Here is a 27,180-nt window from a genome sequence, read left to right on the forward strand (position 1 = left end):
GTCCATCTTCACTTCCTTCAATAAGCTCAGAGGCCTTTTTCATCCAGGACGTCCGAGGAAAGATTCCTCTGGATGAATCAGCAGAATCCTTCTGATCATCACTGATACATGTACACACACACACTGACACACACACTGACACACACACACAAAGACACACACACTAACACACACACACTGACACACACACACAAAGACACACACACAGACACACACACACACTCACACACACACAGACACACACACACAGACACACACAGACACTCACACTCACACACACACACACTCACACACACAGTCACACACACGCACACACAGACACACACACACAAACACACACACACAGTCACACACACACACACACACACACAAACACACACACAGTCACACACACACACACACACACACACCACACACAGACACACACCACTCACACACACACAGACCACAGACACACACACACACACACCCGGCGGTCCGGTCTCCTCGCTCGCTCTGACTTCCATGCGCGTTCTGCTGTCACGCGGGAGCGCGCACGGCCGCGCTCGCCCCCGGCTCGGTGAGCGGACAGGCTCAGGCTGCCGGAGACACGCCGACCACCGCATGACTCCGCTCACTCCCGGCGGCTCTCGCACCGATCAGCGGCTTCTGGGCGGACGTTTCGGCGGCAGGGCAGAGAAGGGGGTCTCCCCCGCTCCTGGACGCAGGTTTGGTGGAAGTTTAGCAGCTAACCTGGAAGAGCGGAACAACGAGCAGAGCCAGCCGGGCTGCCGGACCGCCGCCGCAGCTAACGGCTAGCTAAGGAGCAGCGGGGCGGTCAGAGCGACGGAAGTGTCCCATGACGGATCAAACTGACTTTTAACGGCTTCCCTCAGCGTCTGGACACGTACCGTCACACTTCCCGGTGTGACGCGCACTTCTGCGGGGCTCCTCTCGGAGACAACAAGTTTTTTCCGTGTGGATATGGAGACGGACTCGGTGGCAGGCGACGTGGAGTCTCTGCACGGCGGACTGAGCCTCCTGGATCCCCTGCTGGACCGGATCCTGGTGGACACGGTGTCCCAGCAGCAGGGATGGCTCCGAGTTTACGGTAAGAAAAACACACGTTACCGGTGGACGGTGAGGGTCATCGCAGGGGTCAGCAGGTACCGGGGGCGGCCAGGTAACGCCGCGGGCCAAGGCCGAGGTCATGGCGGCCACCGGGTGGGGGTGGAGGGGTGGACCGGAGGTCCATGTGTCTGCTGCTGCTGTCAGCCGCACGGGACTGGCAGCGAGTTCCTCCAGGTTAGCTGTCCACAGAGGTCAGAGGTCACCGAGCAGCAGGGAGCAGAGCCTCCGCTGACTCCTTCAGACTGTCCGAAAATAAACCCACAGAGGGAGGAGAGGAAGGAGTGTGTCACCATGAAGCACAGACACTGTGTGTCTGTGTGTCTGTGTGTGTGTGTCTGTCTGTGTGTGTGTGTGTGTGTGTCTGTGTGTCTGTGTCTGTGTCTGTGTCTGTGTGTGTGTGTCTGTCTGTGTGTGTGTGTGTGTGTGTCTGTCTGTCTGTCTGTGTGTGTGTCTGTGTGTGTCTGTGTGTGTCTGTCTGTGTGTGTGTGTGTGTCTGTCTGTGTGTGTGTCTGTGTGTCTGTCTGTGTGTGTGTCTGTGTGTGTCTGTGTGTGTGTGTGTGACAGCAGTCTGAACTTCATCCCTTTAATAACACCTGACCAGAACACAAAGATTGAACACATGTATTATTTCAGTAAATCCTGCCGCTCTAGTTTCAAACCTTCAGGAATAACAGAGGAATCAGAGGTGAACACTTCACACTGGTTCATGGAGAAGTTAAGGAACAAATCTGGATCTCTTTCCACGTCACTTTCTATGTGTTGTTGGCTGTTGGATGGGCTGTGCAGGGTCAAAGGTCAGCGCCACACTTCTTCCTCTGGGCTTTCTGTCTCTTCTGGCGTCAAACCGACAGGGTTCAGGGCAGTTCGTGAGTTTGGTGTTGAAGGAGGTCAGAGGTCAACACAGGCCACGTGTAGGAAGCCATCATTAGAGTCATGTCGAGTGTGAGTTCAGCCCGGATAACTGAACGACCCACAGGGCAGAAACTGGGTCGCATGACTCAGCTGCTCCTCTCTGCAGGTGGCGTCTCAGGTTCCTCCGCAGGACGCTGGGGCAGAGCCGTCTCTGGCTGTGTGTCCTCGGCACGGTGTGAGAGCCGTGTGAGTCACGGCTGCAGTGATGTGAAACTTTTATTCTGGCATCCTGCGGTTCTCTCGGGGCGATGCGGTCATGTCACTCTGGAAACACGGGATGATTCAGTGCATGAGTAGAATAAGAATGACAGCAGACAGGAGACGGATCACTGTGTGACCTCACAGAGCTCCTGAGGACCCGGCTCCCTCACATGTCCTTTACCATCAGCTCAGCCTCTCGGCACATATTATGGGATGTGTTGGAGGCACTAAGTGTACTGCTGTTGCTGTTTCTGTGCCAACATCAGACTCATGGCTGTTTTGAACTTTGAGCGGTCGTCGTTCCCACGTGCCCTGAATGCATCTCTGGTTTCCGAGGAAGCAAGATGGTGTCAGGATGTTTGCTCTGCCTCCCTCCCTCCCCCGGTGCTGGCAGGGCGTGATGTCAGCAGCCGGTTGGTGCCGGTGATCTCACCCGGCAGGACTCTGGCATCAGACCCTCGCTGCCATCGCATACCTCGCATAGATCCAACAATGGCTGCTGCCGTGCTGCGTTCAGGTCCGCCTCACTGAGGAGGAATGTACAGATGTTGTGTTTGTGTTGAGGGTGAGGTCAGCCATGACGCTCTGTTTATCGGAACACGGATGAGCTCATTGTTTCCACGTTTTTCAGTGAAGTAACATGCAGGAGGGGCGATTGATAAGTTGGTGGCCTGAAGGAGGCGTCAGATTAAAGTGGATGTGAAGGTGTTCCTCCTCCTCGGCCTAATCCGGCTGTGTGTCGGCTCCCTGGAAGCAGCCACAGAGTGTGTTACTCAGAGAAAGCTGCTGTATATAAGCCTATTAAAGGTGCCTACAGATGGACGCTTAAACACAGGACTGATCCTTTTGTTGCTCCTTGTCCCCCGCTGGGCGGGATGCTCAGTCCGCTCAGAGGGACACAGAAACATATGTCTTATGATTTTTATCTGAGGGGTTAATCCTCCGTGACAGATGATTCGTGAAGAAGTCGGGTGATTAGGCTGGAACAGAACTGGTAGGAAGTCAAAGAGGAGCAGCTTCAGACAGAGAGTGTCTCAGAACCATCAGAACCTTCATCAGAACCGCCACACAGTCTGTTCAGGAAATAGAAGTGATTTGTGCGTTGTCTCCATCACGGAGCTGACAGCACGGCACACAGCTCTCACAGCACTGTGCTGCCTTGTTTCCAGTTGTGTCTGTGTGTGTGTCTGTATTTCTGAATGCTCGTATGTGTCCAAATGTCCTCGGCGTCCCTCCATCATGGTTCTGATGTTTCCAGACTTCAGAGGATCTGCAGCTTCTGATGGACGGATACAGAGCATCTCTGCTTCCAACATTAGAGGCTGACAGATTAGCGTGGCCTGTGGGCTTCCAGGTTCCAGGTTCCAGGTTCCTCTGCGGTGGAGGCTGGAGGCTGGAAGCTGTCCCTCCATCTGCTCCCGGCGCAGCCTGGCAGCCTCCACCTTCCATCCGATGGTGCTGCACGCTCCGCTCAGACTGTCAGCGTCCGTATTGAACAGGGATTGTGGGAGATTGTTGTTATCAGACCAATTCACACCTGCAGCAGCAGAGGATTGGTGGGCAGGGACGTGTCCTCTGAGGCTGAGAGACGAGCAGAGAGGGGTGTTTGAGAATGTGTTATATGTGACAGGGTGCAGAGAAAAACAGCAGGAGGAAGAAAACGTGAGAATTAAGAAAAGGTCCCGTTCATGATGGCAGCAGACACACTGCTGTGTGTGGGATAGATGAGGACTTCCTGTTTGCTGTGCGGACTGATGCGTGTGGACATAATGAACGTCCTCCAGGAGAGACAGGGACTCTGTGCTGGCAGCTGTCTGGGTGTTGGTGAACAGGTTCAGCTCTGCTGGACAATGGAGGCTGATCAGAGGAGGAAATGGAAAGTTCCTCACAGGCCCCTTATCAGGATGTGGGGGGGCAGGATTTCCCTTCTGAAACAAACAGGAGTCCCAACCAGCTTCTGTGGACAGAAACAAGCTGCGGCTATTTGAAGACGCAGCGTGGAAAAACACGGCGGGGCGCGCTCGGCGGGGCGCGCTGATTGGGCGGAGGAGGATTGTTGTTATTAGCTTGATGTTGAAGGGAAATCAGCGGCGCTCTGCTCAGACCTTGGTGTGGACTTGTCTGTGGGCAGACATTTTATCTGCTCACTCCAAGGATGAGCTGATTAGAAGGATGTCGGCCATCACTGTTAACCCTGTGAAAACCTCTCATCCTTCATGGTGCATCCCAGCATTCATTGCACAGCAGCCTCCATCTTCCTGTTTCATCTCTTTAAAGAGAAACCGGTTTTCTTGTGTAGGTCCCTGCAGTCAGCAGAAAGTAATCAGATTACCTGAGTGAGTGTAAACACAGAGCAGAAGTGGATCACTGTGACTGTGCAGGGCTGGGGATTAAAGCCCGAGTTGTAAATGTAAACTGGTTTAGATGATCATCTGCTGTGTGTGTGTTCATGCAGAGATAACCGAGTCTGGTTTGTTCCTCTTCCTCGTCTCACCTGGGCTTCACGAAGTTCCGGTTTCGTGCTGTGGAGCAGTCGGTCGACCTTTCAAGTTTCATGCCCCTGGATGAGTCTCGATCAGTGTGGTTCAGTCTGGATCCGTCTGGATCCGTCTGGTTCAGTCTGGATCAGTCTGGATCAGTCTGGATCAGTGTGGTTCAGTCTGGATCAGTCTGGATCAGTCTGGTTCAGTCTGGATCAGTCTGGATCAGTGTGGTTCAGTCTGGTTCAGTCTGGATCAGTCTGGATCAGTCTGGTTCAGTCTGGATCAGTCTGGATCAGTGTGGTTCAGTCTGGTTCAGTCTGGATCAGTCTGGATCAGTCTGGTTCACTCTGGATCAGTCTGGATCAGTCTGGTTCAGTCTGGATCAGTCTGGATCAGGGTTTCCAAGTAATCCAGACTCGCTGCACCTGCAGGCAGACTCTGCTGAAACACTCTGTTTTCAGTCAGATCCATCAGACGGAGCTGTTTCAGTCGCTCTTGAACTTCCCGTCTGTGTGGCTGGTCATCAGCGGAGCATTGTGGGAGATTCCTGCGGCCCATGTGCCGGCCCTCTGCCGGCATCCAGCAGCTGATTTATGGTTCTCTTTATAGCTGCAGGTTATTTTTAGCGGGGGGCGGCTGCTCCTGGTTTCCGGCAGGACGGGGATGAGGAGTGGACACAGAGACGCCTGATGGAGCAGCGTCGCCTCCACCGCTTACTGACTGAGAAAGGAACAAACTGTTTGACGAGCTCTGACTCTGTTTGAAATGAGAAACGTCCTGATTTTTAGTCTCAGGTTTGACAGGATGTAAACTGGTCGTTTGTGGTGTTATAAATATTAAAACACATCCACGTCCACCTGGCTCTCCCTGCTGTCCTCCTGCCTGTCTGTCCCCTCTGTCCTCCTGTTTCCTGTCTCTGCTCTCGGTGACTGCAGGGCTGGACGCTCAGACCTCTTTAAAGCTGAGTTTAGTTTTTGAATTCTCCTCCTCGGTTTGTTCACTGAAGCTTTATGAATAGAAACAGACGTTTGTGGCGTTTCGACCTGAAGAGAATGTGTGTCCTCCGGTCTTTGGATGCCACCCTCTGCCTCCCTGTTGGCCTGTGGAGGACTTGGCTCTGTCCCTGACTCCTCAGCTTAGCCTCCCTGGGTCTTAACTGTGACCTACATGCAGCGGCGTCCTGGACAGCGGCCGCTTCATTATCCAATAAAGGCTGATATGTGGGGCAGCCTGACAGACAGGCCTGCGCTCACTCTTACACCCTGTCACTGACGTTAGGTGAATGTTATCAGAGGACCAGAGCTCTGCCAGCTTCACCTGCTGCTGGTGCACATCTGTAAACCACAGCCTGAGCAGCAGACCTCCTGGTTTCCATATGAATCAACACACAGATGTTTGCATCCTGCTCCCTCCTGCATCTGCACAGTTCAGTTCAGCACGTGTCCTCTGCCGGTCTCTGGTCTTGCGTTGTCCCTGACCTTGTCCTATTTCCTGTCTGAACACGGAGGCCTCAGGCTCAGCACAGGGAGGAGAGGCCCATCCTTTATACATATTTATAAGCTGTTATGTGAGGTGGAGGTCAGGAGGACTCTGGAGCGTTGTGTCAGTGGAATGATGCAGACATCAGACAGGAGGTCTTTGTTCAGTTCTAAGACATGGGGGAGGCTTCAGATGTCCAACAGTACGTAAAAGAACACTAACACCAGGTTTAGGTCCTTTCTAAAGTCTGACGCCACAGACGAATTATGGGACGACGAACCTCCATCGTCAGGTGATGTCACTGTTGATAAAAAGGAGCAGGGAGCTGAAAAAGCAGAAGGCTGAGCTGCCTGAGCGCTTTCAGTTTCGAGCTCGTTCAAACGGGAAACCACAGTCTGCTGGTTTGCTGTTTGGCGACACCTGATTGGCCGAACTGAAGACAGACTGCGTCTTCATCTGACGCTCCACTTCCTCCCAGGAAGACTGTCAGCAGGCTGTTGAGAAGACGGAGGCAGCAGCTCTAGCAGCCGTCCACATGTGGACCACCTAACGACGCCTCAGCCGCAGCAGGACGCTGTCTTCGGGGTAGTATGTCCGCGTTGGGAGGCGCAGCTGTGGGCAAACCAGCTGTGTCGGCCATTTTGGAAGCCTCCATCTGCTCGCTCCTGCTGCCTGGAGGAAGTTGTGTGTGCTGGACCATGAGTGGAAGTGGAACTCCCCCTGAGGCCAGTGAGGGTCCAGTCCTCGGTCAGGCCTCGTACCACCGGCACCATTACAGGAAGCTCTGGCTGAGGGCCAACACCCGGCCGTCCCCCCCAGCAGCCGTTGGACCGATACAAGTGGAGGACATCTGCTCGCCTGGCACCCAGGCCAGCCAAGATGGCCCCCCCAGAGGGCATAGGGCAGAACACGGAGCCAGCTCACCTGCGGCTGTTCAGCTTACCGAGGCTCGCCATGCAGACAAACCGGACCGACGGGAGCGGGGATCAGTCCCAGGAAAGGCCAGGCCCTCTGCGCAGGATCTTCCTCCGATCCCTGTCCGAGCCTGGAGCGGGCAACAGCGCCGAGAAGGAGGCGCTCAGGAAGGTGGGATCAGATGCGAGGACAGAGAGCGCCCCTTTCAGCAGCTTCATCAGCTCGCTGTCTCGCAGGATCAGCAGAGTGCTGAGGGATGAAGCCCAGGCTGAAGGAGGACAGTCCGGTAGGAGAGTTCCCTCTCAGACGATTGTTTCAGTCAAAGTCACTTAATGCTCATGTTTCCTCACAAAGACTCAGCAGTCCTCTACACACAAGCTAACTGCTACAAGCTAACTGCTACAAGCTAACTGCTACAAGCTAACTGCTACAGAGCTAACTGCTACAGGCTAACTGCTACAAGCTAACTGCTACAGGCTAACTGCTACAAGCTAACTGCTACAGGCTAACTGCTACAAGCTAACTGCTACAGGCTAACTGCTACAAGCTAACTGCTACAGGCTAACTGCTACAGGCTAGCTATAACACATCCTCAGGTGCTGCTCGTGTCCTCTTTGCTCTGATTCTTCAGAGTTAGCCTGGGCTGCATGGTGACTAACTGATGGTCCTCCAGTGTCTGTCCTCTGCTGTTAGCTAGAACCCAGTGATGGTTCTGTGGAACAGGACCGGGTGTTTCAGGTCTCATGAGTGTACCTGCTGCAGAAACTCCCATCAACATGAAGTTCATGTCTGCATGTGGTCCAGGATCAAACGTTCTGAGGGCTCAGTCATGCTTTCTCTCTCCAGTGTTCAAAACATGCTAAAAGCCCTGAGTATCCTCTGCTGCTCTGACAAAGCTGCTTCCTCCTCCTCCTCCTCCTCACTCCCCCCCCCCTCCCCTCCTCCTCCTCCTCCTCACTCCCCCCCCCTCCTCCTCCTCCTCCTCACTCCTCCTCCCTCCCCTCCTCCTCCTCCTCCTCACTCCTCCTCCTCCTCCTCCTCCTCCTTCTCCTTCTCCTCCGCCTCCTCCTCCTCCTCCTCCTCCTCCTCCTTCTCCTCCTCCTCCTCCTCCTCCTCCTCACTCCCCCCCCCTCCCCTCCTCCTCCTCCTCCTCACCCCCCCCTCCTCCTCCTCCTCCTCCTCCTTCTCCTTCTCCTCCTCCTCCTCCTCCTCCTTCTCCTTCTCCTCCTCCTCCTCCTCCTCCTCCTCCTCCTCCTCCTTCTCCTTCTCCTCCTCCTCCTCTTCCTCCTCCTCTTCCTCCTCCTCCTCCTCCTCCTCCTCCTCCTCTTCCTACTCTTCCCTACTCATCCTGCTGCTGCTCTTTCTTACTCCTCTTCCTCCTCCTCCTCCTCTTCCTCCTCCTCTTCCCTACTCATCCTGCTGCTGCTCTTTCTTACTCCTCTTCCTCCTCCCTCCCCCCCTCCTCCTCCTCTTTCTCCTCCCCCTCCACCTCCTCCTCCCCTCCTCCTCTTCCTCCTCCTCCTCCTCTCCTCCTCCTCCTCCTCCTCCTCCTCCTCCTCCTCCTCCCCCTCCCCCCCCCCCTCCCCTCCTCCCCTCCTCCTCCTCCTCACTCCTCCTCCTCCTTCTTCTCCTCCTCCTCCTCCTCCTCCTCACTCCTCCTCCCTCCCCTCCTCCTCCTCCTCCTCCCCCCCTCCTCCCCTCCTCCTCCTCCTCCTCACTCCTCCTCCTCCTCCTCCTCACTCCTCCTCCTCCTCACTCCTCCCCCTCCTCCTCCTCCTCCTCACTCCTCCTCCCTCCCCTCCTCCTCCTCCTCCTCCTCCTCCCCCCCCTCCTCCCCTCCTCCTCCTCCTCCTCACTCCTCCTCCTCCTCCTCCTCCTCCTCCTTCTCCTTCTCCTCCTCCTCCTCCTCCTCCTCCTCCTCCTCCTCCTCCTCCTTCTTCTCCTTCTCCTCTTCCCTACTCATCCTGCTGCTGCTCTTTCTTACTCCTCTTCCTCCTCCTCCTCCTCTTCCTCCTCCTCTTCCCTACTCATCCTGCTGCTGCTCTTTCTTACTCCTCTTCCTCCTCCTCCCCCCCTCCTCCTCCTCTTCCTCCTCCACCTCCTCCTCCCCTCCTCCTCTTCCTCCTCCTCCTCCTCTTCCTCCTCCTCCTCCCCTCCTCTTCCTCCTCCTCTCCTCTTCCTCCTCCTCCTCCCCTCCTCCCCCCCTCCTCCTCCTCCTCCTCCTCCTCCTCCTCACTCCTCCTCCCCCCCCTCCCCTCCTCCCCTCCTCCTCCTCCTCACTCCTCCTCCTCCTTCTTCTCCTCCTCCTCCTCCTCACTCCTCCTCCTCCTCCCCCCCTCCTCCTCCCTCCTGCCTCCAAGCAGCTGTGCAGCGATCATTCTGTGTTGCTGCCGTGTGTTCACATGTTGGTCAGCCTGATGTGTCGTCAGAGGTCCTGGAGGTCCTGGTCTCGGCACCGTCAGGAGGTGCCTGCGTGTCTGCTGCAGACAGCGGTGTGATGCTGGCAGCCCTCGGCTCCTTCTGCCATGCTCAGAGCGGCCCTGGTTACCTGTCTGCAGGCCTCCTCACATCGGTGCTGGCACCGGCACGCGGGTTGATGGTGAAGGTTTTTTGCTGAGTGCAAATGCAGCGTGAATATTTCATGTGCAGACACATCAGGGACTGAAGACTCAGGATGTGGTGGAGAGTTTACATGAAAACACACACAGGGCGATTGTTTGAGAGAAAGAGGAGGACGGTTGGACTCTGCTTCTACTCTCTCGTACTCCACCTCCTGTCGGCGGCCGTGTTCTGACCGCGCGGGTTAACTGGTGATTAATGATGGTGGTGTCAGTCCGTGTCGTGGTGGGGCCATCGGCTCCTTCCTGGCTGCTTCAGGCCTCGCAGTCTTCCGCCCGTGTGACACATCACTGTAACCATCCCTCACCCTGAGACAGAGCTGATCTGTGTCTGAGGCGGAGCGCTCGGCCTCAGCAGGACTTTACAGAGCAGTGTGGGAGGATGCTGAACTGAAGGACGTAGAAGAAGGTCGAGTTTTATCAGATGGTAGAAATTCAGACTGTGACGAACAACCTGAACTGTTCATGTCAGGCAGCGCTCAGTGTGTCTGGAAGTTCATCCTGCATCAGCTGTGTGTGTGTGTGTCTGTGTGTGTGTGTGTGTGTGTGTGTCTGTGTGTGTGTGTCTGTGTGTCTGTGTGTGTGTCTGTGTGTGTCTGTGTGTGTCTGTGTGTCTGTGTGTGTCTGTGTGTGTCTGTGTCTGTGTGTCTGTGTGTGTCTGTGTGTGTGTCTGTGTGTGTGTGTGAACAGTGCAGCACATTATAACACACAGTGTCAGGTTTGTCATGAATGTGTGTCAGTATAAACAGGAACGGATGTAAACAAACAGTCTGAAAGTTTCCAGCAGGCCCAGAGCATTCTGGGTAATAAAAACCACAGAACTCTCACCTCCACACACACACACACAGACACACACACACACAGACAGACACACACACACACACACACACACACACACACACACACACAGACCTGATTCATGGCTCCGTTCTCACACTCTTGAGTTTCCATGTGAAATTAAACAGCTACTACTAAGTGGGGGCTAATTAACCCCTGTGTGTCTGTGTGTGTGTCTGTGTGTCCGTGTGTGTGTGTGTGTCTGTGTGTGTGTGTTGGCTGGGGTTCATGGGGTCCTGACAGAAACCCTGTGTATCAGGTGTGTGTGACTCTGACCCAGAGGCCATGGCTCCTGCATACTGAATGTGTGCTTCTGTGTGTTTCCATCTCTGTGAGGACATTGTGTCTCAGTTTCAGCTCTGATGTACTGTCAGACATCAGCGTCTCCTTAGGTCTCCTCAGGTCTCCTTAGGTCTCCTCAGGGCTGCTCAGGTCTGCTTCAGGTTCTCACTAACAGAAGAGCCGGTCCTCCTTTTGTATGCAAATTGTCCCTCCACAATAAAAACCCACACAGTAACAACAAGAACCCTGAGCTCGGGACCCTTTCAGAGCTCGTGACCCTTTCAGAGCTCGTGACCCTTTCAGAGCTCGGGACCCTTTCAGAGCTCGGGACCCTTTCAGAGCTCGGGACCCTTTCAGAGCTCGGGCTGGCGCCTGTGGGAAAGTGTTGGCTCCTGCTGGCGGCCATGTTGGGGATGCAGTGGAGTGTAAGAGCTGTGGTGGATCATGCAGGTGTTCTTTTAGTTATATTAGATCTTTGTGTGGCTGAAATGTGAGAAATAAAGCTGCTGTGGCTTCGTGTCTGTAGATCAGATTTTCTGAGATTGATTTAGTTTGACTTGTCAGACAGCGGTGAACTCCTTTAAGTTGTTGTCAGACCTCCTCCATCCTTCACTGTGTCGTCTCTGCCCTGCTGCTTTCAGCCTGATAGGAGGTGACGCTGCTGTCCACCTTTGACCCCTGGGGCTGCCCCCCTCCCATGCAGGCTGCTGCCATGATTGACACTTGAGTGAGAGGCGCTGCTTTGTAGATGCAAATGCAGGAGAGTCCTGCTCGAGTCAGCGGGTTTAAATATGAAACAGTCAGCATCAGTCTGAGCAACAAAGAGAGCGACACCCTCAGAGTGATCCATCATTAATCACACTGCAGCGAGAGCTTTCATGTACAGATGACGGAGACGTCCCGAGCTCCAGACAGATAATCTAATTGAACTGTTTTATTGTGGACAAAGTGTCAACCGTCACTCTGAGACTGCACGTGTCCTGCAGCAGTCAGACTTTCAGCCACAGAAATGTGGTGCAGAGCTGGTCCGTCCGTCCCAAAGTGTCCCTGCAAGTGGCGTGCGGAGCTGCTACCAGAATAGCGTTGACGTTTCAGGGTAGGTGAGCTGAGTGCTGTATCTGTCCTCTCCAGAGAGCTGAGCTGCTTATCAGAGCAGAGCTGCAGCCTTCACTTACAATCAGCAGGGAAGCATTTGCCTGCTGTCACTGATTTATTCTGTGAGTGAGCGGGAGCATCAGCAGCTGCAGAGTCTTTACATCTGCACGGCTTTATGAAACCCAGCAACAGCTGACACTTTCTTTCTTCATTCCATCCATCTTCATCCACTGATCCGGGGCTGAATGTTAGCATGTTAGCTCTTCCTGTCCCCTCAGTGTGTGTTGAATGTTAGCATGTTAGCTCTTCCTGTCCCCTCAGTGTTTGTGTTGAATGTTAGCATGTTAGCTCTTCCTGTCCCCTCAGTGTGTGTGTTGAATGTTAGCATGTTAGCTCTTCCTGTCCCCTCAGTGATTGTCCTGAATGTTAGCATGTTAGCTCTTCCTGTCCCCTCAGTGATTGTCCTGAATGTTAGCATGTTAGCTCTTCCTGTCCCCTCAGTGTTTGTGTTGAATGTTAGCATGTTAGCTCTTCCTGTCCCCTCAGTGTGTGTGTTGAATGTTAGCATGTTAGCTCTTCCTGTCCCCTCAGTGTTTGTGTTGAATGTTAGCATGTTAGCTCTTCCTGTCCCCTCAGTGATTGTCCTGAATGTTAGCATGTTAGCTCTTCCTGTCCCCTCAGTGTTTGTGTTGAATGTTAGCATGTTAGCTCTTCCTGTCCCCTCAGTGATTGTCCTGAATGTTAGCATGTTAGCTCTTCCTGTCCCCTCAGTGTGTGTGTTGAATGTTAGCATGTTAGCTCTTCCTGTCCCCTCAGTGTGTGTGTTGAATGTTAGCATGTTAGCTCTTCCTGTCCCCTCAGTGTGTGTGTTGAATGTTAGCATGTTAGCTCTTCCTGTCCCCTCAGTGTTTGTGTTGAATGTTAGCATGTTAGCTCTTCCTGTCCCCTCAGTGTTTGTGTTGAATGTTAGCATGTTAGCTCTTCCTGTCCCCTCGGTGTGTGTGTTGAATGTTAGCATGTTAGCTCTTCCTGTCCCCTCGGTGTTTGTGTTGAATGTTAGCATGTTAGCTCTTCCTGTCCCCTCAGTGTTTGTGTTGAATGTTAGCATGTTAGCTCTTCCTGTCCCCTCAGTGTGTGATGTTGTTGGTCAACAGGAGCTCAGCAGGTTTTTATTCTACCACACAAACACACAGTAAATCCCGCTGATGATTGTTTACTGTCTGAACAAAGGCTACATGCTAACAAGTGGCTACATGGGACTACAGACGAGGTCATTAAAGGTCACCCAGGTGTTAGTGCTGTAGAAGAGGTCAGAGCGGTGAACCTGGTGGTGCTGATGGTGTAGTCATGTGACCGTGCTGTAGCTGGTTTATAGCTTAGCATTATGCTAATGTAAAACCAAAAACAGAGAAGCAGAGCAGCCATATTTTCTAACTCGCCGCCATCTCCACATCTTTGACATCACAGAAATAAATTGCCCCGCTTTGTAGAGCAACATCTTGCGATTCTGACGGTGTCCATATTTTTTGTCTGAAGGCTTCGGTTTGGACACAGGAAGCAGTTGTTTAGAGGGTGTTTTTAAATTGGAAACGCATTAGGAGGGGGACAGACAGAGCTGCAGTTAGGGGCAGTTGATAAACATTCAGGTTGCCATGGATACAGGAAAACATTCACAGGCAGCTACAGAGGACCTACACTCTGCTTAAGCTGGATCCATACTCCAGAGAACAGAGAACCCCCCCCCCCCCCTGCAGACGTTACGCCCACAAAATGACGTCATTTTCCTCTCGGACCGCCCGTTGTGCAGCGATCTCGTACACATGGCCCGGGCAGAACTTTTTCTCTCAGTGCTGTGCGTCAACCGTGCTGTGATTGGTCGGAATTTATTGTGGGCGTGATGAATGTGTTGAAGCCAAGAGCTTCTTCAGGTGAGAACACACAGACAGAAGGAGGAAGCACAGCGACCATGGACAGTTTAGATGAGCAGCTGCAAACAGCTCCTGGAAGGAGAAACTAAATAAAAACTAATCCCAGTATTGATCATGTTACAGCGGCTCGACGCACCTTAAACCCCTGGAGACGGGATGTGTTATTGCAGACAGTCATCCATTCACAGAGTTAAACTCACAGACAGAGGTCTGCTGCACTGATCTTCTATCTGTTGTCAGCTGTGCGTCCTCTGCCCTGAACATGATCAGCTTGTTAGTCCAGGTCACCACGACTGTGCTCACAGTTTACAACACAACTGCATTGTCAACCTTTAGTGTGTGACGTGCGCTGCGTAGGAGGCCGCATGAGGAGTTCTGCACACACACGTCTGGTGGAGTATGGTACCTCCCTGCCGAAAAGGACTTTTTTTTTATCTCTTACCACCTGTGGAGCGAGTTCTCTGTTCTCTGTTCTCTGTTCTCTGTTCTCTGTTCTCGCGGAGTATGGAACAGCCTTCATTGATCAGACTGTAAACATTACAGCTGTCATATTGTCTGTCTGTTACTTTTCCACATTAAACCCACTCAGCCTCCTTATTAGCTGAAGATATGACTCCAGCCTCTTTCATACGGTGTATTCACAGGCTGTTCTTCATGGCTTCATACTGTTCTTGTCTTCAGCAGGTTCTCTGTCATATCCTCCTAATGTTCAAAGGTTTTCTACTTCACTTTTTTCTACTTTTCTACTTCAAAATAAAAGAGCTTCATCTTGCAGATTGGTCAACGTGTTTCAGCAAATTAAGTTCAGATTGCAGATTCTCCAGCAATTCAGAGCGGCCCTTCACATCAGTGTTCAGAGCTTCAGCTGCAGCAATCACACTGGCATTTTCTTCAGGAAACGCTTTTCTAGTGTTCTGCTATAATTGGCTGATTGAGATGCTGACCTCCTGGTTGGAGAACAGTTTAGTTTTGCTGTGTGGTTCTCAGATCAGTGGGGAACGACTGCTAAATGGATTTATCTGATAAGTCCCCTGAAGTCTCACTGGTGGTGTCTGACAGACTGTTTCCCAGCAGAGTGGAGGGCGCTCCATAAAACTCTGCTCCTCTCTGCTGGGGTGCTAGCTGTTAATGGCTGTGATTTCCTCCCTCAGACAAAAGCTCCCTTCAGCCTGTTTAACACCTCGTCCAGAGCTCCGGGTTTAAACTCAGCTTACACTCTTCAAATTAAAGAGACGTGGGTCACACTGTAACACCGGCACTAGACCAACCTGCTCATTACAGCACATGTTATGACTCATTATTACTAATATAATGCCACTCATTCACCTCCAGGACTGTGTGTGTGTGTGTGTTTCAGTGACACACCCCTCTCTATTGTCGCTGTTGGTTTCACCCCCTCCCCCTTCTCTCCCCCCTTCCCTCCCCCCTTCCTGTTGAATGGTCCCATCTTGATAAGGCAGTGATGTGATGTTGCCACGCTGTGATTGGAGGAAAACCGCCATGTTTACTTGTTGCCATGGTGACTAGACGTGCCTGCTTCAGAGGGGAATATACAGGTCGACAGACAAAGCAGCCTCTGTGTGTGTGTGTGTGTCTGTGTGTGTGTCTGTGTGTGTGTCTGTGTGTGTGTCTGTGTGTGTGTGTGCTTTATCCTTGTGAGAACCTGTCGGGCTGTTAAGCCACAGGGAGTTCAGAGGTGTTTTGCAGGAAGTTCTTGTTTCATTACCTATGTTTATTTAACTTTATATTCTATTTTATATATTAAACAAAGTTCTGATGAAACTCACGGGCCCTTGTTGTCTTGTCTCTTCTCAGCTCGTTACTCATGAGGCTGCCGGGCAGAGGAGTGCACCAAAATACACATATAAAAGACAGGTGCTCCTTCCAGTAGGTGGCGCAGTGACTGTAGCATATCAGCCTGTGCAGAGTCAGGTGGTCAGCATGACTGTAAACGACACATCCTTTACCTGTGCGTTGGCGAAGGCGCCACAGCCAGACCGTGTAACAAGACCAAAGCTTTTGAGAACTTCTGAAGAGCAGCCCAATAAAAGTTCAGCCTGATCAGATGATTCCCCAAGTTGGACAGGTGTACTTCCTGTTTGTTTAAGAGGATTTTGTCTCATACAGGGAAGAAACATCTGTGCATTGATTTTCGTGGCCTTACAGGGAGTCAGATCTCATTCTAGGGGGCGCTATGGAGCCATGTGTTAGCATTTTTTGCGAGCGTGACCAGGTTGGTGAGTTTTTGAGCAATGGGTCCAAAATGTGCCGAATGATGCAGAAGAAAGATAACGGAGAGGAAGTCCTTCAGATACATTAGGGCTCTCACATGTTTCCTGCTCAGGCCCTAATAATAACAATCATTTCCTTCACGTACAATAAAGGCCTTCGCACCACTTGGTGCTCGGGCCCTAATAAACTTACGAATCTATGAGAAAACAAATGTTATATTTTATGATTTATTCCACATGAAATGCAGAAGTGATGTTTGCAGATGAGGCGTTTTGGACCTCTGCTGGTTAATGACCCGCACTGGGAGCAGACTGCATGAAGGGAGGAGACAACGAGTGCTGCTGTGTTAGTAGGTCAGTGGGGGAGGGTGTGTGTGTGTGTGTGTACCTGCAGACACACACCTGTTGTGTGCAGTGCAGTGTTAGGTGGTTGTTGTGTTTCACATGAAGGTCTCCAGAGGAGGCTCCGAAAGAACCTGCAGTTATTCCACATTTCTGCCGTGGCGGTGCTGACGGAGGACTGTGACCTCAGAGCAGCCGTAGTGCTGTCCGCTTGGAAGCTGTGTGCTCGGCCGTCCAGACGACTTGGCCGCTGTCACATCTAATAATCCTCCCTGGAAGAATCCGGTGAGCCTGGACTGGCAGTCAGACCTCACCAGCTTTCAGTGTGCTGATCAGAAACACAGCAGGGGTCCTGGAGGTGCAGGGCCCTGCAGGGTGACGGCACCATCAGGAGGCTGCACCCAAATAAATGTGTTAGTGTGCAAAGTGATTAAAGGGAGTCCAGATATAGTTCATGTAAACATAAACAGCAGTGTGTGTGAGAGGGAGGACAGGTGCTGGACTCTCCCGGCTCTCAGACATTCCCAGTGGAGGTTTGGCTGGAGTCAAGTTTCTCTTCATGGCAACGCACAACCCCCACAACACCTGAGACGCACACAGCTCGCAGTGTAGAACATGGCGGCTCCTCCCTCCTCATCAGCACACGGACCTGCTCGTGTTTTCACACCATGTTGGATGGACGGCAGACGCGCGGCGCTGACATCAGTTCATTAGACCATGACACAGAGCAGGAGAACATGAGCCTGCAGGCCCGGCGGTGCCGGCCGTGTGCCCGCCTCTCCCTGTCTGATCAGAGCTGCAGCAGCTAGATCATCTCTGTGGTCCAGGCAGGCGGTTTGTGGCTCTGACCTTTCAGCAGATCTTCCAGAAGCTTGATCCATCTGTCCATCTGTGGGCGGAGGACTTCCTGTGGACCGCTGCTCGCTGTGATCCACCTCACAATAAACCTGCACCTCAGGTTTCCACAGCGGGACTGAACACATGGAAAAGGGTCAAAAAACAGTTTGTGGACTGAAACTCTTTTTATAAATGTGTCCATGTTGGTATTAGAGTTCTTTTTTTAAAGATTTTGTTTCAGAGATCAGGCCTGAACTCTGATCCTCTGATGACCGGTTGTTTTTATCTTAAAACCATGACGTTCATACAAGCAGACCTTCTGAGGGGCTGCAGGGGAGGCTGAGCCTGGTGGTGGCGCTGCAGGCGGTACTCTCAGGTGCTTTAAATAGAAGTCTGCACTGGTTTGCTGCTTTATGGGTGTTACGTGTTGAAGTGACTGAAGCTGACTCTGAGGCCTCACTCAGTCGCATGCTTGTGGGTTTTCAGCAGGTTAAGTCCTGTGTGGAGGTTCGCGTGATGCTCGGGCAGGCTGGCGGCCCGCCGCTCGCCTCTCGGCCCACCGCTCGCCTCTCGGCCCGCCGGCCTGCAGCCCTGTCTCTGGTTCCTGCTTTTGTTCGCCCATCAGCAGCAGCAGGCCTGTGAGTTTCTAATTAGCTGAGCTGGAGTGCTGCTCTGACACCGATCAGAACAAAACTCCAGTTATTCCTCGGCTCCTCTGAGCAGGTGGGACTCCCCTCACTTGTCTCAGGGGGTTCTGGGCCGGAGCTTTGACGTGGATGATTTAGTGCGTAGCCAGAAATAGTCTGCTGGAAATGTGGACCCTCAGCTGCTTCTCACAAACACTGCGTCCTCCCTCACTTTGTTCTCCTGCTCTGAGGGAGCGGACAGTCTGTAGGTCAGGACAGGAACTTTCACTCTGCACAGTTCCCATAAGCACCTATTTCATTCTGACTTCTGCAGTATGGGAGGCTATTTATACCTCAGCACTTCCTCTGCGCTGTGTGCCAGAAGTGAGGCCTGCAGGATTGTGTTTATTCACAGCCACACTTGTAGTGTATGTAAGGACTCCAAGAAAGGTTGAATCGATCCACCTTCTTACCATGAATCACACAATCACCATCAGTCATCAGAGCAGATTTCTTCTGGTTATTTCCACGTGACATGATTTATCATCATGAAGTGCACTGTTTGAAACATGGAAGTTGATAAGAGCTGCTCACAGGTTCCCTAACCCACATGCACAGCTACTGCTGCCACAGACAAGCAACCTGCAGTCAATGAATTTACAACCAAACATCCGCCATAATCACACTGTGTGTGTGTGTGTGTGTGTCTGTGTGGAGTGTTTACACAGCCAGACAAACGCTGAATGATCCCAGCACAATCATGCACAGTGAAAGCACCGTCTGTTTACCAGACACACACAGACGTTTGTTCAACACTCAACAGTGATGCACACACACACACACACACACACACACACACACACTCGCTCTACATGTTGATGGCTGTTTTATGTCATAAACTGGATGAACTGATTCATGCAGCAGCAGCTGATACATATAGTTTATTGATTGTTTATGTTTTTCGTGACAGAATAAACAAACAGAATCAGCTGCTGAGTTCAGTCAGGGCTCTAACACACAGTGACGTGACCTCTGACCTCTGCTCGGTGTCAGCTGAGATTACACATCACTTCCATTTTTAATCGCCCCCCTTCCTCCTGAGCGGCTGCTGAAGGTTGGACCCACAGCACCCTCTGCAGGTGCAGCCTGAGCTCTGCAGGCTGAGGAGGACTCCCTCAGTGTGGATTATTAGGATAGAATAGGAAATACTTTATTTATCCCAAGCTGGGGAATTTCACTATTGCAGCAGCAAAATACAGACACTCAACTAAAAATATATATATATATATATATATATATATATATATATATATATATTCAACACAGAACCAGGGACATCTGTAGAGAGCAAGTGACACTTTCTGAGTCTCTGAGGAGCTGGAATGATCAGACCCTGTTGGTACACGGGAGCTGTGGCAGTGTGATCCTCCTCCAGTTCTTTAAACTGTGTGTGTGTGTTCTCAGATGTTAAAGGGCCTCCAGCTCACCGCTTCTCCTGCGGTCAGAGTCCATACACCGACAGCGGCGCCTGGGAGAGGAAGTTCTGCATCCTGACCGACAGTCAGCTCATCCTGCTCAACAAGGACGATGAGGTCGGTACCGGCCGCTCCGATTGGTCATGATCGTTTGACCCACGGTGACCCTGTGACACACACTAACCCCCTCCCCCCTTTTTCATCCCCATCAGGTGGTTGGCGACACTCAAGAGAGCCCCACAAACTCATCGAAGGGGCGGAGCCTCCGCAGGACCGTCAGCGTCCCCTCAGAGGGACAGTTCCCAGAGTTCCAGGCAGAGGGCGCCGCTGTGCTGGGTAAGGAGCAGACTGAACCGTGGTTGCCGTGACAACGAACAGTTGTTGGTGCTGCAGGTTGTTTCACTTTGTGAGGATGTGATGATTAGAGCAAGAGTAACAGGTTGTTGTGTAATGCAGCCGAGACTGTGTGTGTGTGTCTGTGTCTGTGTGTGTGTGTGTGTCTGTGTGTGTCTGTGTGTGTGTGTGTCTGTATGTCTGTGTGTGTGTCTGTATGTCTGTGTGTGTGTCTGTGTGTGTGTGTCTGTGTGTCTGTGTGTCTGTGTGTGTGTCTGTGTGTGTGTGTGTGTCTGTGTGTGTGTCTGTATGTCTGTGTGTGTCTGTGTGTGTCTGTGTGTGTCTGTGTGGTGTCTGTGTGTGTGTGTGTGTGTGTGTGTGTGTGTGTGTCGTGTGTGTGTGTCTGTGTGTGTGTCTGTGTGTGTGTGTGTCTGTGTGTGTCTGTCTGTGTGTGTGTCTGTGTGTGTGTGTGTCTGTGTGTGTGTGTCTGTATGTCTGTATGTCTGTGTGTGTGTCTGTATGTCTGTGTGTGTGTGTCTGTGTGTGTGTGTGTGTGTCTGTGTGTGTGTCTGTGTGTGTCTGTGTGTGTGTGTGTGTGTGTGTGTGTGTGTGTGTGTGTGTGTGTCTGTGTGTGTGTGTGTGTGTGTGTGTCTGTGTGTGTGTGTGTGTGTGTGTGTGTCTGTCTGTGTGTGTGTGTGACTGTGTGTGACTGTGTGTGTCTGTGTGTGTGTGTGTGTGTCTGTGTGTGTGACTGTGTGTGTCTGTGTGTGTGTGTGTGTGTGTGTCTGTCTGTGTGTGTGTGTGACTGTGTGTGACTGTGTGTGTCTGTGTGTGTCTGTCTGTGTGTGTGTGTGTGTGTGTGTCTGTGTGTGTGTGTGTGTGTGTGTGTCTGTGTGTGTGTGTCTGTGTGTGTGTGTGTGTGTGTGTCTGTGTGTGTGTGTGTGTGTCTGTGTGTGTGACTGTGTGTGTCTGTGTGTGTGTGTGTCTGTGTGTGTCTGTCTGTGTGTGTGTGACTGTGTGTGTCTGTGTGTGACTGTGTGTGTCTGTATGTCTGTATGTCTGTGTGTGTGTCTGTGTGTGTGTGTGTCTGTGTGTGTGACTGTGTGTGTCTGTGTGTGTGTGTGTGTGTCTGTGTGTGTGTGTGACTGTGTGTGTGTGTCTGTGTGTGTCTGTCTGTGTGTGTGTGACTGTGTGTGTCTGTGTGTGTCTGTGTGTGACTGTGTGTGTCTGTGTGTGTGTCTGTCTGTCTGTGTGTGTCTGTGTGTGACTGTGTGTGTCTGTGTGTGTGTCTGTGTGTGTGTGTGTCTGTGTGTGTGTCTGTGTGTGTCTGTGTGTGTGTCTGTCTGTGTGTGTCTGTGTGTGTGTGTGACTGTGTGTGTGTGTCTGTGTGTGTGTGACACACCTTTCAGGGTGTTTGGAGTTGTCAGGACAGTTTTCCTACTGTCCTGGAGCTCCTGTGAGCGCTGTCCTCAGCAGGTGGAGCTTTTTGTGGGTGTAGCAGCCGTCCTGCCAGGCAGCAGATCACAGCTCAGTGGCAGGTGGATGTTTTTCTCTGCTGTCATAATGAGGCGTTCGGGGGCAGCCTGTAATTTTGCAGGTCTGTGTGGGAGCTGGGGAATGTGTGAGGACAAAGCGTCCAGTGTCTGTCCGGCTGCAGGAGCTGCGCTGACCCCGCTGCCCCCTGTGGGACGCCTGAGCCGAGGGGATTCCCACCCACCGCTGCAGGGTAACTGGGCCTGGTTTCACAGGACTAGACCCGACCTGGGCCCGGACGGGTCCGTTAGAAAATGACAGACTTGTGATGAGTTTGTTGATCTGTTGTTGGAGGGCTGGGGGGACACTCCTTCCTCGGCCATGCTGCTCATTCAGCCACTGACCCCCTTAATCCCCCCTCACCCCTCCTCACCCACCACCCACCAGCCCAGGGGGAGGAGGTTATTTATATGTTAATGTGCCCATTGTGGCCACACAGACAGGCCTGAACAACCAGTTCAAACTGGGTCTGTGCTGGGGTTGATCAGGCTGCGTGTTTGAATGACGCATGGAGGACTCGTCTAATAAATGAGACTCAAACGGTGTTTAGTTCAGTTTTCCCTGCAGGCTGAGCCGCAGCCCTGACGGCAGCTCAGATATAATTCTAGTCCACTGTACGGTCTAATTACAGTGTTGACAGAGTGCTCGTTAACTGTCTCAGCTCTGAGACGCCTACAGCTCTCCGTCCTCCCCGTGTCCTCCGCTCCATGTGATGGGAGCGGCCGCACTTCCTGAACCTCGGGGTCGTGATGTCAGAAGATAAGGTCAGCGATTACAGGAAAGTGATCTGCGTGTGAATCCAGCTGGAGGCCATCACGCCTTCATCCACACAGAGCACAGCTGACCCTGTGTCACAGCTCTGCACCGTGGACGGTGTGTTCATTCAGGATGTTAATCCACATACAGGCAAAGAGTTCACAGAAAGTCTGCAGAAACGGTTTTAGTCCTCGGGGTTTCAGTCTGAAGCTCTGACTTCATCTGTGGACCTGCTGCATTCCTGCCTGCTCCACCTGTCAGCCACACATCCTGCCCTGCAGCTGCACCTTCAGAATAAAAGTCTGCCCACAGCAGTCAGTCGCTTCACAGTGAACGTGGTGCCTGAGGCACCGCTCTCATCTTGATGTTTGTGTATTGTTTACTTCTTCTGATAACATGTGACGTAGCTCAATCTGTTACTTCCTGTGTTCACACACACCTCGGGCTCGGTCAGACTCATGGACCTTAGTTTACTCTCTAAAATATCAGTTTCCTGGGCAGATGGACACAAAATGGGCCATAGATGAATGAGTCAACATGCTCTGACTAAAAACTATGAAAGGAATAAAACATTCGAGCGAAAAGAAAAGCGGGGCTTTTATTGTGAAGGCCCAGGCGGAAGTGTGTGTGCGCGCGCGGTGTGTGACAGCGTGAACCCGCTCAGACTGAATGAGTGTGGTCTCGCAGAGGACATGACTGAGAGCGGCTCTCATGGACTTTCTGGGTGAGTTTCTTTCCTTTATAATCCGTCAGAACCGAGCCGGCTCCCGGTGCGCAGACACCGGCGGCAGGTCCGCGTGCTGCCCGCCGCTCCGCTCATGGTGCGCGGCTGCGCTGACTGCGAGCCGCGCTGAAGTTGTGAGAAGTCTCCGCAGAAACCTGCAGCTTCAGCGCGACAAACACCGAGTTTGTCTCCTTCAGACCGATCAGCGATCGATCAGTGATCGATCAGCGATCGACCAGTCAGCCGGGTCAGAGAGTACCTGATGTGTGACTTTACTTGAAGCGGCCTCAGCATCCGCAGGTTTCACTCTGAGACCAAACACGTCTCCAACAACGATCCACAGGAGACACACCAAGACTTCAGCATCCAACGTGTCCCTGATGAATCTGACCCTGCTGCCCCACAGGGGGCGCTCTGACTGAGCAGCAGTGATCAGTGATGTCATCAGAGGTCAGTCAGGTCCAGTATTGATCCTGTATCAGAGCTGAATGTACACACACTGATGTCCTCTGGTCTTTCTGAGCTGAAGCTGGTTTAACCCATAAAATGCTGGCTGCTGATTGGTCAGATCAGATTAGGACTGCTGGGGACAGGAGCTCCTCCCTCCATGAGTCCTCACATACAGGTCTCTATAGGGGCTCTGCTGCTGCTGGCTGATGTGTCCAATCAGAACAGAGGATGCTGGGCGGCTCGTGGTGATGTCACTGATAGTTACAGAACGGGATGTTTATGGATTAGAAAAAAACTGTATCTGTTTGTAAACATGATGAAAGTGATCAGAATTGTTTGAACTCATGATTCCAGAGCGCCCCCTGTGGGACAGGAGGGTCAGACAGTGGCGTTCTCTCCGTATCAGAATTCGTAGCTTCTTCTTCTTCTTGTGCTCTGTTGAACAGCCAATCAGAATGATGGAGCTCAGCCCCAGTACAACATGCTGCACTGACTGAGGTCAGATTTATGACAGTGAGTCAGGATCCATCCACCTGCTGCCAGTCGTAGCCCCGCCCCCTCCCTCCCTGAGGATCAGTTTTACAAACATCATGCGGACCCCCCCCCCCCCCCCCTTCTCTGCTCTGTTCGCCTGCTTCCTGTCGCCGGGATGTTGCGTGCGGCGTCCACTCGCCGCCTGTGAATCACATTTCTTCCGGCTCCGTGCACTCGGCTGCTCTGCATTATAACGGATGCTGCGACAGTTAGCCTAAATCACGGCGCTCCAGCTGTCCACAGTGCAGCTATAATTAGACCATTGTGTCCCAAATTTACTGAAGACGTGTCTGAGGAGGCTCTTTAAGGGCCCACACCTCTGTGTTCTCTGCTGCTGTGTCTTATTTTACCTTTGGCCCGTGTGGTCTCACATTAAACCCGAAGCAGCTTCCAACGTCACTGCAGAGATCACTCGCCTCCTCGGGCGGCTCGCTCTCTCTAATTGAGGCTGTAAATGTGATTTCTCTCTCGGTGTGTGTAACACACTTAATGAGAACAGCGTCCTTGTCTCGACCCTTTGAGCTCATTCGTTCAGCTGCTGGATGACAGGCTGACCCTGGATCGGATCCGTCAGGGTCTCACCTCCTTTCTGCTGTCTGTCTGCACCTGACTTCACTCTCCTCCATTTAACACCTAATGTTTTGTCCTTGAATGCAACAGGTGTGAAGATCTTCTCAAAGTAAAGGCTTCACACGAGATTCTGTGAAAACATTAAATGTATGTGGAGCCAGCTGTGAGTGGACGGCTGCTCTGTCGGTGTGAGTGGACGGCTGCTCTGTCGGTGTGAGTGGACGGCTGCTCTGTCGGTGTGAGTGGACGGCTGCTCTGTCGGTGTGAGTGGACGGCTGCTCTGTCGGCCGTGGGGATGCGTTAACTGAATTCAGAGGAATGTGGAGTGAGAGGCGGCTGAACGGGCCTCAGCAAACAGAACTGGTTTCATTATGTGAAAAGAAATTCTCTGAATATTTGTTGTGAAAGCTGATCTGTGTGTGCTGGGAGCGGACAACAGGACGCTGTTTGTCTTTGTCTTCTTAATGGAACTGCAGGGGCCGTGTAGAAACAGGTCCGTCCGTCTGAGTCCCGACAGGATCACAGGACCAGCTCAGACACATTTCCACACAACACACCTGCCCACACACTTCTGAGCTTGCTGTCTGGCAGCCTACTGAGCATGCTCAGAATCACTGATCTCATAAGATGCATCCAGGGGGTCGTGTCCCTTTGGAGGCGTGTGATGTCATCAAAATAAGACAGATCACTTCCTGTTTCCGGCTGCACAGCCTCATCACAGCTCATGCCTGGGATAAATCGGGTGGGAGCCGCGTCACCATGGTGACTCCATCACATTTGAAATGCTGCCACATGCTACTGTTTATTCTTTGCCAGAATTTGGGCACACAGTCCAGGACAGTACTCATCATGTTAGTGTTCGTTAGCAGTGAACTGTCTGTGGATGGTTTGGTAAATCTACGTCCTCCTCCTCTGATCTGGAGCACCATCCAAAGGCCTTCCTTTGAAAACTCTCTGAGATGATTAATCAGCCATCAAAGTAGCCGTTGATGGATCCCCCGTCCTCTGCCAGAGGACGTTAGTCTGAATGATTCTCCCGTGAGCCGGTCAGCGTGAGCCCCGCCCCGCAGACACAAAGCCGTCTTCGAGGTGGTGTCGGTGTTTCCTGTGTGTCAGGTGTGGCAGCTCCTGAATGAAGCAGAGTTCACTGGCGGCCGTCCCTGAACATTCCCAGCATTCCTCCCGCTGCTTACTGATGACATCACACCCTCCCATTCATGCTCCCTGCTCACTGACTGGGTTGTGTTAGAGCGCCGCCTGCATTCAGGGTCAAAGGTCAGGAAGGAGCAGACCGGCCAGGTCTGCGCTGAGGCTCATCTCCTGCCTCCCACTAGCAGCTGAGAGTAATCACGTTTCCATCCGTGTGTTCAGACTCATAAAGCAGTGAGGTGTTTCACTCTGAACCAGAGACCTGGTCCTGGATGTGGTCCAGCACAGAGTCTCACTGCAGACTCTCCTCTCTGCACTGTCGGCTGAAAAGAAAACAGAAGCTCTTACTTGTCACACAGTCACTGCTCCATCGTTTTCTATCAGAGCAGCGCACGGTCTGTGGCGTTAGCATGTTGCTACATGTTCATTTCTTGACCTGTCATGTTGAGGCACGTTTGGTTTGGACCAATCAGAGTGCTGGCAGTTCAGTTTCTGTGACTTTATGCTCATATTGTCCTCACAGAGACACAACAACCCTCTACACACATGCTAGCTGCTACATGCTAGCTGCTACATGCTAGCTGTCAGAGGTCATCAGCTCACATCCATCATTTCCTGATGAGGAAATGACATGAACAGGCTCGCCGCCCAGATTGAGACATGGAACTGATCATCCAGATGTGAGCTGACAGATGTTGAGCCAGCAGCTGGAGCTCAGAGAGGCTGATAGCTCCCTGCTTCCTCTTCATTTTCACAATGAAGGATGAAGAGCCCTCGGCTCGTCTGTCACCTGATAACATCCTCTCTGCGTCTGTCTGTCGTATTTTTAGCAGCGTGTTCCCACGAGTCTCTCTGAGCTCAATACCTACAAACTCACAGTCCCAGCGGTGGGTGAGGAGAGACTTTAAAGGTGGAGCAGAGATACGGCACGAGTCGAGGTGTTAGTATAAGGATGACACGTTACTGAGGGGTCAGTGTGAGAGGACAGACTGCCCCTGAATGACCTCTGTTCACTGCACTATTGAATCCAGCTGTTCTCTGTCAGTATCAGAGAAGCCCACATCTCACCTCTGCTTCAGGCTGGAGTGTCTCCGGTCTGACTCTGACCCGGGCTGTGAAGGTCACAGTGTGTCCATCAGACTCTGGTGAATCCAAAGAAACAATTGATTGAGCTGAGCCTCCTCTAATCAATACCTTGTTAGCAGCAACAGGAGTTAGAGGAGGGAGGTGAAAACCTGAGCGGACCGGTCGGTTCGGTTCCGTCTGATAAGCGCATGTATGTGAGACCTCTGTCTGTCTGTGAGACAGCAGGTGTAGCTTTTTGTCTCCAGCCGAAATGTAAATTTACTGTATAAAATACTGTGTGTTTACAGCGGACAGAGGATGGTTTAACAGCAGACACATCATCAGGCCTGGGTTTAACACGCCTCACGAGCTCTACCATCAAAACCTTGTCTCTCATCACTAACCTCAAGTAAAGCCTGCTGCAATGTGCAGCAACTAAAATACTGTTCTGCACTAACCCTCACGCCCAGCTGCTGCACTCCTCCTGTGTTCGCTGCAGCGTTGACATGCTCGCTCTCTCTCTCTCTCTCTGTCTCTCCTTCGGTCAGATGCCGTCAGGTGGTCTGAAGGGTTAGTCCGGATCAGGTCCTGACTCACTGCTCAGTGAAGTGGTCGGGCTCTTGGCTTCAGCATATAAAACAAAGAACAGTGGTTTGATCCTCCTCTTATTGATCATTCCTGGACAGACGGGTGTT

General features: G+C 52.2%; 1 protein-coding gene across 5 annotated transcripts in view; it reads left to right on the forward strand.

Annotated features, from left to right (window-relative positions):
* The first annotated feature begins 521 nt into the window (after positions 1-521).
* rasal2 (RAS protein activator like 2) overlaps positions 522-27,180 on the forward strand; it is a 43,430-nt gene continuing 16,771 nt past the window's right edge. Inside the window, exons 1-3 of one of the 5 annotated variants that reach the window (XM_028428400.1) lie at positions 522-1,090; positions 19,361-19,488; positions 19,584-19,707. In XM_028428400.1, coding sequence (XP_028284201.1) covers positions 964-1,090; positions 19,361-19,488; positions 19,584-19,707 — 379 coding nt within the window. In that variant the 5' untranslated portion in view covers positions 522-963. Of the gene's footprint in view, positions 1,091-4,942; positions 7,387-19,360; positions 19,489-19,583; positions 19,708-22,614; positions 22,718-27,180 lie in introns of those variants that run through there. The other 4 variants (XM_028428401.1, XM_028428399.1, XM_028428397.1 and 1 more) reach the window with 4 other exon arrangements.

This window comes from Parambassis ranga, chromosome 17, assembly GCF_900634625.1.
Source record: "Parambassis ranga chromosome 17, fParRan2.1, whole genome shotgun sequence".
Taxonomy (NCBI): Eukaryota; Metazoa; Chordata; class Actinopteri; family Ambassidae; genus Parambassis; species Parambassis ranga.